Genomic DNA, 13,091 nt, shown 5'->3' with positions numbered 1-13,091 from the left:
ATGAGACATACCTTGTTGGAGAGATCTTGAGTCACTCCTCAAACTACAGAGTGATCCCGGCAGCCCCATTCTGGCTGGTAAAACGTTAACCAAGTTTAACCAGCATGTTTTATTGAACCTAATGATTGTCTAATCACCCTTCCCTCATACCCTGGCCCAGCCAATAGGGAGCCAGTAGACAGAGGAGTAAAGGAGGCAGGAAGAGCTGAACAATCATATAGTGTCATAAAGTACAGTAATCTAAAGGCCAAGACTAATATATGAGAAGATCAGCCACTAAATAATGTTTATTCTGATCTGCAGTGGTGCTTTTAGTGCACATCCTTTCACATGCTCGTGATTTTGGTATTATATACTGTATGTTCAAGTATTTGTGAATATTATTATTATTTAAAAATAAAATAATGGTTGTCGGAATAAAGTAGGGATCGACATGATCCAAACCTTGGTTTCATTGGATTGCGGCAAAACATGAAAGCAAAAGTGGCAAGAATAGAGACACAAGTCCAGATTGCTATTCATCAGAACATTCTAATTCTCCTGACTTTGACCTTTGAACTTTTGAAGCGTTTCCTACTTATGATTTTCCATTGGTGTATGTGTGTGTGTGTGTGTGTGTGTGTGTGTGTGTGTGTGTGTGTGTGTGTGTGCGCGCTTCATGCTGTGTGCAGACAGGCAATCCAACCAACTGGAGACAATGGCAGGCCATCCTGCCTATAGTGAAGTAGAATAGGACGGCCTTGTGGTGGCTCATCAGCATTTTCTTATCAGGTGGTGGGTTTAAATCCAGCTTGTAACCTTTCTTGAATGCCCTCTCCTGATCATCTTTGCTATTTGTCTCAAACGTGCAATCAAATAATAAAGCGAAAGGCACAAAATAATCAAATACGGTAATGTTTAACTATGTTTGTCTTTTACACTAACCTTCACAAATGGATAGGCTTAACATATAGAATGAACTTTCCTCTCTTTCCACTCCAGCTGAGAGCAAGTACAGATCTGTGAATCTGCAACCAGAGAGAACAGGCGGTGGGTGAGTCATTACAGTTCACAGGGCTTTTATTTAAGCCAGACTGACTGTTTGTAATATTGATAGTACAGTAGAGGTGAACATTACTGAAGATGGATAAAGCGCACACACACACACACACACACACACACACACACACACACACACACACACACACACACACACACACACACACACACACACACACACACACACACACACACACACACACACACACACACACACACAAAACTCTGATACTTGTACCACTGACTAGCATTGACTGTTATGGACACTTTTGTTCGGCACTGTATAAGTTGTGCTTAAGTATTGGTATTTGCTTTTTTAAGTATGGCTGTTACGAGCGTTGACTGTTTTGACACTTTGATATTCTTCGTTCTCTTTTTATGGTGTACCTTGCTCTTTTACTGTACACTGTACCTTTTCTTTCTTTTCATACTTCTCTGTAACTTTGTAAATAACTGTGGTGCTGTGGTGCTTCCGGGCGACTGATTTCCCCCAAAAGGTATCTATCTATCTATCTAACTATCTGTCTGTCCATGAAATACGAAGTTCCAATCACAGCATGCACACAGGCTTGTACATCATACATGTGGTCCAAATTTAGTCTCTGAAACTTAAAGTTCAGTGTGAATATCACCACTTGACTCATATCTAATCAGCTCATGTTGGCAGAGGCTGGCTGTATCTCTGTGTTGTGTGCGTGTCATGTTCACAAATACTCTACTTTGTGTCAATCTCACCTAATGCCATACAGTATGTATGAAAGTTCAGCATTGACAGCAGACTTTTTTTTTTAAAGGTAAAGTACATTTTATTCCATTGAGGTCATAATGGGAAATAGTCACAAGAAACAAAATACAGTACAATATCAGATGAATGAAAACATCTAGAAAGAAAGAAAAGAAAGAAACAGCACCATTTACAAATATGAATTGGGATAAAAGACAAACATGTCAGGTGTTAAAAGAAGCCAAAATAGACATGGTTGTGATATGATAGAAGGAAAGAGGAATTCTGCACGTGGATAAATGTTTATAAGAGTCAACTTTCTCTCTCATCTCATTCATCTCTCCTTCTGTCAACAGCTCTGTCTACAGTTTCTGCCACATATACAGTATGCAGTATACATGTATGACATGTATGACATGTATGACATGTAGGCCATTTTGGCTGATCCACCTGTTCAGTGTTACTCAAATGGGGGTATTTTACGCATTGTAAACCCCTAGGGGTAAGCAAAGGTAGATACTGAAGGCGGCACCTGAGAGAAAGTGGATACTATAGTACCAGCCAAAGTTTTATTTAATGATAAAACATGTGATAAACATGATTAAATCTACTCAGGAGGCACTTATTGGAACGCCTTCACTTCTTTGTCATATTCTTCAAAAGGTGGATTATCATTCATTCATAGCATCGTATCCTAGCTACGGTTTTCTGTTGTTTCTCAGACATCAGGGAAAGGGAAGTACTGAAGCCCAAAAGGTTTGACAACCACCGCTCCAGTCCATCACAGAGGCTGGCGTACAGGGTTTCAGCTCAGGCCAATCAGTCTAATGTAGACTGCAGTACAGAGGTAGCCTTGGAAATAAATCACTGTCCATTTAGGACTGATTAACATAACATTTTAAATAGTTTTATATAAAAATGTAAAATAAATTATTAAAACATACACAATTCATAAAACATAAATAACTCATACAACAATGTGCTGCTAATAGCAGTGCTGTGACTCAGTGACTCAGACTGGATTAAAATTATGCAGATACATTTGCTTAATATTCTCATCACAATTATTAATCATTATTAATGAATAATAATAATTACTATTATTGATAATGATGGGTTTTTGTGGGAAATGAGGTTATTTCTTTTAATGTCTTTTGTTGCTCATGGAAGGAGCTAAACTCCAACATCAGGCTTTGTCTGGGCTCTGAAGCGTGGCCTACACCTGGCCTACAAAGAGCTCAAAGTTTGTTGTACGCCCACTCGCCCAGGGTCACATTGGCCAAGCTTCGCGGGACGCTTAATGAAATTAACTCATAAATAGCACCACTCACTTCACGCTAGGTGTGATTTATTTCATTTCCTAAAAAGATTTGTGTTTTCCATGCATTCTGGAGTTAGCTGGTTTATGCCCTGACAGCAGAGATGTACAGTATTTGTCCAGAAAATCTGTAATGGCCATTATTTGGATCATTTTATTCCTGGAAACTGCACGTAAGAGTCCATTTGGGTCCATGTCAAATGAAAAGAGTCTTTTACAGTGGAAACGTGTGAACGGTCTCCTAGAGCAGTGGTTCTCAAAGTGGATTCCAGGGACTCTGTGGATTCCTTTATGGGGGTCTAAATTGACCCATACAAGTCTGTAACTCTGACAGTGTACAAATGGAACCAAATGAACTCTAATGGGTTTATTTGGTTCCATTTGTACACTGTCAGAGTTAAGGAGAGACCTTGAAATGTGAACGTTTGAGAAACACTGTCCTAGAGAACAGAGAGGTCGTGGCAGGACTTGGACTTCAACCTGAAGGCCATGCTGGTGTTGTTCTTGGCCATCACCTTGTCCAGGAAGCGCTTGGCCTTCATGGTCAGGCTGTCGCGACGTGCACCGCTAGAGTAGGTGTGCCTGCGCCGGGCGTTGGCCGCCTTGCTGTCCCTGCGCAGACGCAGCTGCCGCACGATGCCCTGGAACGCCTCCCACACGTTGTGCTCCATGGAGGCCGACGTCTCGATGAACTTGCAGTCGAACACGGCGGCACACACGCGGCCTTCTGGAAGAAGATGGGCACACACACAGATTGATGAGTCTTAAGCACTTAAACCCGGTGTTCATTTTGTGGACTAAGACTAAAAGACTAAGATTTCGATATGTAGTCATCTAAGACTATAGGACTAAATAATTTCAGAAGAATTTGCTGTCAAAATTAACCTTGCGTTAAACCCCATACTTAGAGGGATAATTCACCCCCAAAATGACGTTCAATCGATTACTCACCCATGGAGATTTTTTTGTTTGTTTTTGTCACATTCCTAAGCCAAACATTTGAGGAGACTCTTTGCGTCTCCATAGGGAACCACGGCTGGTCATCAAATTATTGTCTTAGGAATGCGACAGAAAGTAAAAAGAATATCCATGTATTCAAGTCTCCACGGGGTGAGTATTCGATAGTAGGTTGAGTGAACTATCCCTTTAAAACATTGCCACAACATCGAGAAATTGTGGCATTCGATTTTTGTCTCAGCCCTAGTTCACTGTGAGAAAATCAACACACACACACACACACACACACACACACACACACACACACACACACACACACACACACACACACACACACACACACACACACACACACACACACACACACACACACACACACACACACACACACGCGCACACACACGCACATACACTTCTTACCATTGGTTGACACCTGTCTGCGGCGCACCAGGTCACACTTGTTGCCCACCAGGATGATGGGTGTGTGCTGGGCAGGGCGGTGGCGCCGCAGGCTGATCCGCAGCTCTGATGCCCGTAGGAAGGAAGCCCGGTCCGTTATGGAGTAGAGCAACAGATAGGCATCAGCTGTCTGCATGCACTTCTCCTGAACCCACGCACTCTCATCCTGCAAAACAACGCACACACACATTACAGGAAATGTTTACATACATGAACAGATGTTAAGCACTCTGACATCAGCTTTAATTCACTCGCCCTTAATTTAGGCCTAGAATTATTGAATGCTTTAACCAGTGAAAAATAGCAGATATACAAGCTCACAGCGCGGCAAAGAGTGCCGCGCTGCGAACTTGTAGATCTGCTATTTTTGAAAAAGTCATGATAATGTGTGCAAATCTTTGAATACATGTATTTTCAAAGCGAACGTTTGTAACTCAAATTTTGCTTCTGGGTGGTCCCTGGAACTAAATATTTTGAGATGCGGGTCCGTGGCCAAATACATGTAATTTTGGGGGTCCTTCACATGAAAAGGTTTGAGAACCACTGACATAGTAGTCTCTCAAGAACAGACTAACTGAGCTCCAGTTAAGTGAAAAGGACCTTTTCTTTGACGATGGCTGGCCAGATTGCTGACATAGAAACATAGGTTTTTGAAAAAGTCTTAGAAGGATTCAAAAGACACTTATAGAATCGGGTAAATATTCTAATTTTCACAATTTTTCAAAAATAGCAGATCTACAAGCCTGCAGCGCGGCACTCAGTGCCGCGCTGTGAGCTTGTATATCTGCTATTTTTCAATAGTTAAAGCATAAAATAATGATACACAATAATGTGCACCCGTTCTGAATGGATTAATTCACTCTCCCTTAAGCCCAAACCACACCAATGATTCGCCTTGCAACCAAATGGTTGCATGCAACTACTCGCAAGCATTATCCCCAAGAATGGCAGTTGCAAGGAGTTGCATTGGTGTGGAGTGTCCTATTTTCGGCTAATGTTCCTTATCACACAAAGAGTCAGCAGACCCCCAGTAGTTACTCTGAGGACCCCCTATTGAAGACCCCTGGCCTTTACATTTGGTTACATTGGTTAACAGGCTTTTTGTCATTGTATTCTTTCCTCACCTCAGGATCCCACGTGTCGAACAGAGTTATGGTTGCACCCTCTCCATCCACTTGAATGGTCTTTTCACACACTGCATCTGAAACAAACAGGGACAATGTGTGAGAAAATGTGTAAAAGATTATGTGGCCAATCCTTGAGTAGACTGCTCTAATTCAGCGGTTCTCAGAAATGTCATATCAAGGACCATCAAATTGATATTACTTTGCATGTTTATTGTTTTCCCATATAAAAATACAAATATAATCTTTAGCACACTATATACAAAAAATGGAATCAGAAAACTATCTGAATAGTCATTAATATGCCTACATTCTCTCATAATAAATAATAACAATAAAAAGTGGGGAAAAGTGTTTCTAATTTTCCTGGGGACCCCCTGGAACGCCCGGACCATACAGTCATTGAGAACCACCTCTCAAACATCAGTGACACATTTAAAATTTTTATATACCATATTTTAACTAATCCTAACCATGTAAGTACCGTAATTGCCGGACTATAAGCCGCAGCTTTTTTCCCATGTTTTGAACCCAGCGGCTTATACAAGGGTATTTTTTACAGCTAACGGCCAGGTAGTTCGTTTTACAATGGTCTTTAACAAGGATTTATAGATTTTTACAGCTAACAGCCACCAGGGGCGCTCTAGCAGGTGCTATAGTCAGGTGCGGCTTATATATGTGAACATTAGTTTTTTGTTCTAAATTTAGCTGGTGCGGCTTATATTCAGGTGCGGCTTATGGTCCAGCAATTTACGGGTAAATGTAGACCTTAATTCTCTCACCTCCATAAGGCTCACAGTCCTCATCAGTGTCCACGCCGTCCGCGGCGGCACCTGCGAAGATGCTGGCGAACAGCGTCTTGCCGACACCGCTGGCCCCCAGCAGGACCACACGGAACGGCTCGCATCCCCCCGTCTCCAGGGTCTCCCCTTCGGCAGAGTCCACAGAGTAGACGGAGTCTGAGGAGGACCAGCTGTCCCGGCTGCCGCTGGACTCTCCGGCCGAGCTGAGGCACGATTTGGAGCGGGACATGCAGCTCACTGTGAGCTGGTGGTGGTCTCCCCCTCCACCTCCAGCACTCCACCGATGCAACTCGTGCTGTAAGCGGAGGCTGTGCCGACGCATGCTGGAGAACATCGTGTGATGATTGACGATCCCTAGGCTACTATAAATAAATGCCTCTTTTGAGTAAATCCAAGAGCAAGTTATTTATTCCAGGTCTGTACTGATGACGAAAGAATGGATGCCGAAGTGAGCCCAAAACGCAATGACATGCAGAAATGTCCCTCAAAGAGTCTAACGCCTTTTTTAAGTATTTTTTTAGTTGTCTGTTGAAGTTGCCTGAGGTTTGCTGCGCCAGTCGCTTTATCAGTAAATAGAATCAGATACAGTCTACGGTCTTTTGCCACAAGCTCGTGCCTGCCTGTAATCTCCCGAGTTGTTCGCTTCTGTTATGATGACAGACTTTCGCTGCCCCTTTTATGTAAAAGCTGAGAGCCAGAGAGAGAGAGAGAGCCAGAGAGAGAGAGAGAGAGAGAGAGAGAGAGAGAGAGAGAGAGAGAGAGAGAGAGAGCCAGAGAGAGAGAGAGAGAGACAGGGAGGGGGAGAGGGGGACCTGAGTCAAGTGTTTCCTTGACGTCACTAGCCTCATGCCCTCATCCCCTCCTCATTGAAGTGTGGATCCCATGTCCACACAGCTTGATAGCCATGCTCATGATGAGACACACTACAAATTATCTTGTAACTTTATTTTCAAGTTTAAGATATCCAGCAGTTTAGATTTAACAGGATAATTTGGTCATGATCACCGCTGTCTATGTCTACTTTTGAAAACTTGCGTCCTATTAGGTACCCTATACTTCTGACAATTAGAAACTACTAGAAGCTGGGGGCGGCCCAGCGTCTAGTCGGCGACCTGGCCAACTCGGAACAATGTAAATAGGGAATGAATGCCCCGCCCTTTAATGCAAACCCCATTATACCTGTTTTCATAGGACCCGTTTTGACCATTTGTCTGCCTGTGTCCATTTATGCCCATATATGGAGATATCTGTATCTGTCTGTCTGTCGGTGTCCATTTTATGTCCATATATGGAGATCACTGCAGTTATAGTTCTGGGTCCATTTTATGCCCATATATGCCCATATATGGAGATATCTGTCTATCTGCGTCCATTTTATGCCCATATATGGAGATCTCTGTATCTGTCTGTCTGTGTCCCTTTTATGCCCGTATATGGAGATCTTTGTGATTCTGCATCCATTGTATGCCCATATATGCCATATATGGAGATATCTGTTTATCTGCGTCCATTTTATGCCCATATATGAGATTTCTGTCGCTTTTTCAAACAGATGGTCAAAACGGGTCCTATGACAACAGGTATAATGGGGTTTGCATTAAAGGGGGAACCGGCACTGTGTCTGCAACACAGTCGGAGGCACAGACAGATACAGAGATCTCCATAATGGGAATAAAGGGACACAGACAAACAGATGGAGGAGGAGACAAACTTAATGCAAACCCCATTATACCTGTTGTCATAGGACCCGTTTTGACCATCTGTTTGCCTGTGTCCATTTATGCCCATATATGGAGATATCTGTATCTGTCTGTCTGCGTCCACTTTATGCCCATATATGGAGATCTTTGACCATCTGTTTGCCTGTGTCCATTTATGCTCATATATGGAGATATCTGTATTTGTCTGTCTGCATCCATTTTATGCCCATAAATGGAGATCTATGCAGACACAGTGCCAGTTCCGGAAAATCCTGATGTCAGACATCAGAATCCGAACCTTTCGTGCTGGTTCCAGAAAATCGTGTATCGGGTCGGGTCGGGTCGAGGCCGAGCACTGCACTACCTGCTGCGGTGGGGAACGCACGTGCCGAATTTGAAATAGGGAATGAATGCCCCACCCTTTAATGCAAACCCCATGAATGCCCCACCCTTTAATGCAAACCCCAATATACCTGTTGTCATAGGACCCGTTTTGACCATCTGTTTGTCTTTGTCCACTTATGCCCATATATGAAGATCTCTGCACACACAGTACCGGTTGCAGAAAACTCTGATGTCAGACTTTATGCCCATATCTGGAGAACGCGCGTGCCGGTGGGAAGAAGGGTTCTCGAGATACGCGGATTACATACATACATACACATTCACAGAGATTTTGTGTTGACTCATGTGGCGTACGTGATGTCAGAGCCTTTTATGAAGTGATGTCACAATGAGTCAGCGCTTGCGCCGATTTCCTCCGGAACAGCCTGATGTCAACAATCAGCTCCGCATAAGGAGATTCCGAACGTTTCGCGCCGGTTTCGGAAAACCGCGAGTCGGGTCGGGTCGAGGCCCGGCACTGCACTCCGCGCTGCGGCGGGGAACGCGCGTGCCGAATCTGAAGCCGGTGGGACGAACGGTTCTCGAGATACGCGGATTACAAACAAACAAACAGACAGACAGACAGAGATTTGTCGCATTTATAGATAGATGAGTTTATGACTATATTGTATTTGCAGGATTAACTAACAATCTTGTAATGCTAAATGATGGTATGCTCTGTAGAACAATACTTCACCCCTGGCATTTCCGCTTTTATTCTGGATAGTGACAGTGGGAGAGACAGACCGAGAGGATGACATACAGTAAAGAGCCTCCCTCGGATGAGGGAGGGTCGATTTCCAACTCACCAGGCCAGGCCAGCTGCGGGAAGGACCATGGCACAAATGTGGGGATGAATTCATTTTACACTAAAATGGCATATAGAAAATATGGTCAAGCAGCATTCTGCTTCTACGGACCGACAGCTTGGAATAAACTCCCTGTACACCTGCAGGCAGCCTCTGTGGATAGCTTTAAAGCACAGCTCAAGACCCATTTCTTCACTCTTGCTTTTAGCTGAACTTTTAAATCCCTAGGCTGTGCTGTTATTAATGTCCACACTGTTCTGAACACGTTTTTGTTATGATAGTCCTTACTGACGATTTAAATGTTTTTTTGTAATGTTTTATGTTTTTACTTTTCTTTTCTGCTTTATTGTAATCATGTGTACTTTTTCTGCTCTGTAAAGTGCTTTGAGCTGCATTTCATGTCATGAAAGGTGCTATACAAATAAAGTTTATTATTATTATATTATTACACTTCTACACTTTTGATATCATATTCACTCGGCGGCCATGTTGGCATTTTGCATGAAAAAAAGGGTGGCATTTCATTAACTTAATTGCAAAATGTCCACCGTGTGAATATGGTGTATAATAATCAAAAGTAACTATGAAGTTTTCAAATATTTATAGTGGGGTATTAATATTTGCCTCTGAGATGTAGTGGAGTAGAAGTAAAAGTACTGAAAATTGGAAACTACTCAAGTAGGCTACAGTACTTGAGAGTAATGTGTACATGTACCTTTACCCCACTGGAACTCAGCAGATGTTTGTTTGTGAATGAACCATCTAAGAATAAACACGAATGCCCAGGGGTTCCCTGCACTAGGCCTACACTACAGATTGTCCCCCACTAGAAGTACTTTCCCAGAACTTTGGAAAAGGACATTGTGTTTGTGTGTGCATTGAGTGGTTGTGTGGCTGTGTGGCTGTGTGTGTGTGTGTGTGTGTGTGTGTGTGTGTGTGTGTGTGTGTGCATTGAGTGGTTGTGTGGTTGTGTGTGTGTGAGAGAGAGAGAATGAGAGCATGGAATAACATAACAATAATAGCAGGATTATGCCGCTTATACGGCTGTTGTTTTTCAGGACTGCTGTATGGAATCAGGGCCTGCTGCTGCGTATTACAGTTCTGAATCTGATTTGATCTGCTAGAGACAGATGACTGAGTGACATTAAATCCTCAAATGTTAAGTGCTGGAGCGAGACCAGGGCTCAGGAGGGGAGGGAAGGGGAGGGGAAGCGGCCGGCTTGAGCTTGACAGCGTGCTGAAGAAAGAAACACAAGATATGGTTCTATACATGGATGCGTCCTCTCGCAGGCTCTCCTACATGGGGAGAGTGTCGAGGGAGGTGGAGCACGTGTCTGCACTGGTTGATCAGGACAGACCGTTAGTTCAGGACATGAATAAGGTCAGAGCCAGTGACAGGACGGAAGTCGATGAGAGGCTGGAGAGGAAAGCGTTGGCCGATATGATACTGTATGACGACTGCAGGCACAGATGAAAGTCACAAGAAGAAGAAAGGATTTGGGGATTACTAGAGAGGATAGCAAGCATGACAGCAGGTATTTGAGGTACAAAGCCTAATTACAGGCCAAATCAATTTGTGATAAATAGATATTCAGATGACATAGCGAATGAAGTGAGACAGAACATGGTATATGAGATAAGCTGTCCATAGAGAGATGGGGACAGTCGAGCAGATGGACCCCATATACTATACAGATGTATTTAAGCGCTCTTAAATAAACCAGTAAGACTCCCTAATCGGGAGATAAGCGACCGTAGGTCACTTATCTCCACAAATAGGGCAAAAATGTGTTTTTCCAAAAACTTCCTGATCCATGTTGATGACATGAGTGTAGACATACTGTGTAGTGATTTTCGTGATTTTAGGGCAAAAACTGTAGGAGCAGTGGCCAAAAATGTGTTTTAAAAATCGGCCTGTAGGTGGCGCTAGAAGAGGGCCATGTGAGAAATGAGGGGTGGGGTGTCCGCGTTGCCTTGGCGGACGAATAGGTACCGGCCCCGGCTCTCCCGGACGCTCCTAGCCCGAGTTACGGCATTTTATGTGAGCTGCAGTGGCAGGGGGTCCTCCACTGGGGGCGCCACCACTTTTGCATCCGTTCTGGAGCACCAGGAGTGGGTGGTCCCCGGGAATTCCCCGTGAGCAGCCCCGTTGGGGTGGTCATTTGGTAATTTTTGCACATGTGCTCATTTTTTACACTTGGGGGTCCCCGAGGGAGCTGGGGGTCCCTGGAGCTCTGGGGGTCCTTGGAGGTTGTAGTTTGGCAGGTAAGGAGTGTGTGTGCAAAAGGGGGCATGGATCGGGGCAACGGTTGCGGAGATATGAGCAGGGCAAAAGTGTGACGTGTGACGTGAGTCACGGAGGGAACTTTTTTTACACCAGGGGGTCCCCCAGGGACTTGGGGGTCCCTGGAGCTCCGGGGGTCCTTGGAGGTTGTAGTTTGGCAGGCAAGGAGTGTGTGTGCAAAAGCTGGCATGGATCGGGGCAACGGTTGCCGAGATATGAGCAGGGCAAAACGTGTGTGACGGACGGACGGACAGACGGACACCTGGTGGAGCTTTCTGTAGTAAGTGCGACCTACGGTCGCAATCACCGCCACGCCATCTCAACACTCTTAATTCGGAATACATCAGCATATTAAACCCGGTCCAATGGTTGCATTTCATTAGTTTCCCCAGGGTTAGTATTGAATTAAGGCTCCACACACACACACACACACACACACCACACACACACACACACACACACACACACACACACACACACACACACACACACACACACACACACACACACACACACACACACACACACACACACACACACACACACAAAACATTAACTACTTGATTTTGTTGGGGCAATTAAGAAATTAGTATTGTTATTATTGTTTTTAATTTACCAAGTCAAGCCATGTTGCCTTTGTTAAAACAAGACGTTGTGAAATTAACAATACAGTACATGTATGAATGCATACAGTTTGAGCCTAGTCCCTCACATCCAAGTCACGAATAATCATTCAGACCTACGGTACACTCTACACAGCATAACATATCCCTAAATGAATCATAGGAAACTTAGGGGTTAATGCCAGGGTCTTAAGGTCCCTACATGCACCAGTGTTAGTCATCCACACCCACCCATCTTCTCGATCGGAGGGTGGTTAAAACAGGATGACTAAAACTGTAGCATGTAGAGACAGAGGCCCCTTTTAGCCAACCGTTCAAGTGATTCAACCACATCTCTTACAGAGAGCCTGGGATCACACAGAATTAAGTCCCAATCTGCTAAGGCCTCGTTCCCGATCGTCTCTCTGCATAGTTCTGTCATTTATCTGTACGCAAAGTCTTTATACAGACTGACAAATGTCACCTCATCCACACAGCAGCACATGCTCTCTCAAGACAAACAGATGTTTCAATTAATATCCCCCATGAACATGTGACACTTGATAATTTAACACGAGTAGAATTCTGCAGAGTGCAGAAGTGCGTCAACCTCAGTGTGACGTCAATCCCTCTGCAAAAGAGTGCCTCGCATTTCAAAAGCAACAAGTGCAGTGAGCTGCAAGGCAAGAGTTGCTTGGACACCACCGTTTGTAATTGAGACGTCATTCGCACAATTTTAGCGAAACCTAATTAGGTTACACTAATGTAAGACGTACTCTCCTGTCAGAGTTCAGAATGATATACAAAATTAGTTATTATACAACAGGCTTACCCAACCATGTGTAATCATTACCTTGTTTGTGTTAAAAAACACATTACACTGGAGACC

The 13,091-nt window shown here is 43.9% G+C and overlaps 2 protein-coding genes across 2 annotated transcripts in view; one reads left to right on the top strand and one right to left on the bottom strand.

Moving 5' to 3' along the window:
- LOC308298554 (sialic acid-binding Ig-like lectin 15) overlaps nucleotides 1-13,091 on the top strand; it is a gene marked incomplete at both ends in the record, with an annotated part of 432,712 nt that overhangs the window by 225,231 nt on the left and 194,390 nt on the right. The window lies entirely within an intron of this gene.
- gem (GTP binding protein overexpressed in skeletal muscle) lies at nucleotides 3,521-6,757 on the bottom strand (the record flags this gene model as incomplete). Its single annotated transcript, XM_080751458.1, has 4 exons — nucleotides 3,521-3,807; nucleotides 4,458-4,662; nucleotides 5,621-5,697; nucleotides 6,403-6,757. The coding sequence occupies 4 exons, from the start codon at nucleotides 6,755-6,757 to the stop codon at nucleotides 3,521-3,523; spliced, it is 924 nt and encodes a 307-aa protein (XP_080607584.1).

The sequence above is a fragment of the Nannobrachium achirus genome (genome assembly GCF_963921795.1).
Source record: "Nannobrachium achirus genome assembly, chromosome: 2".
Taxonomy (NCBI): Eukaryota; Metazoa; Chordata; class Actinopteri; order Myctophiformes; family Myctophidae; genus Nannobrachium; species Nannobrachium achirus.
Note: the sequence above shows the minus strand (reverse complement) of the source record. Positions and strands in the feature narration are given on the sequence as shown.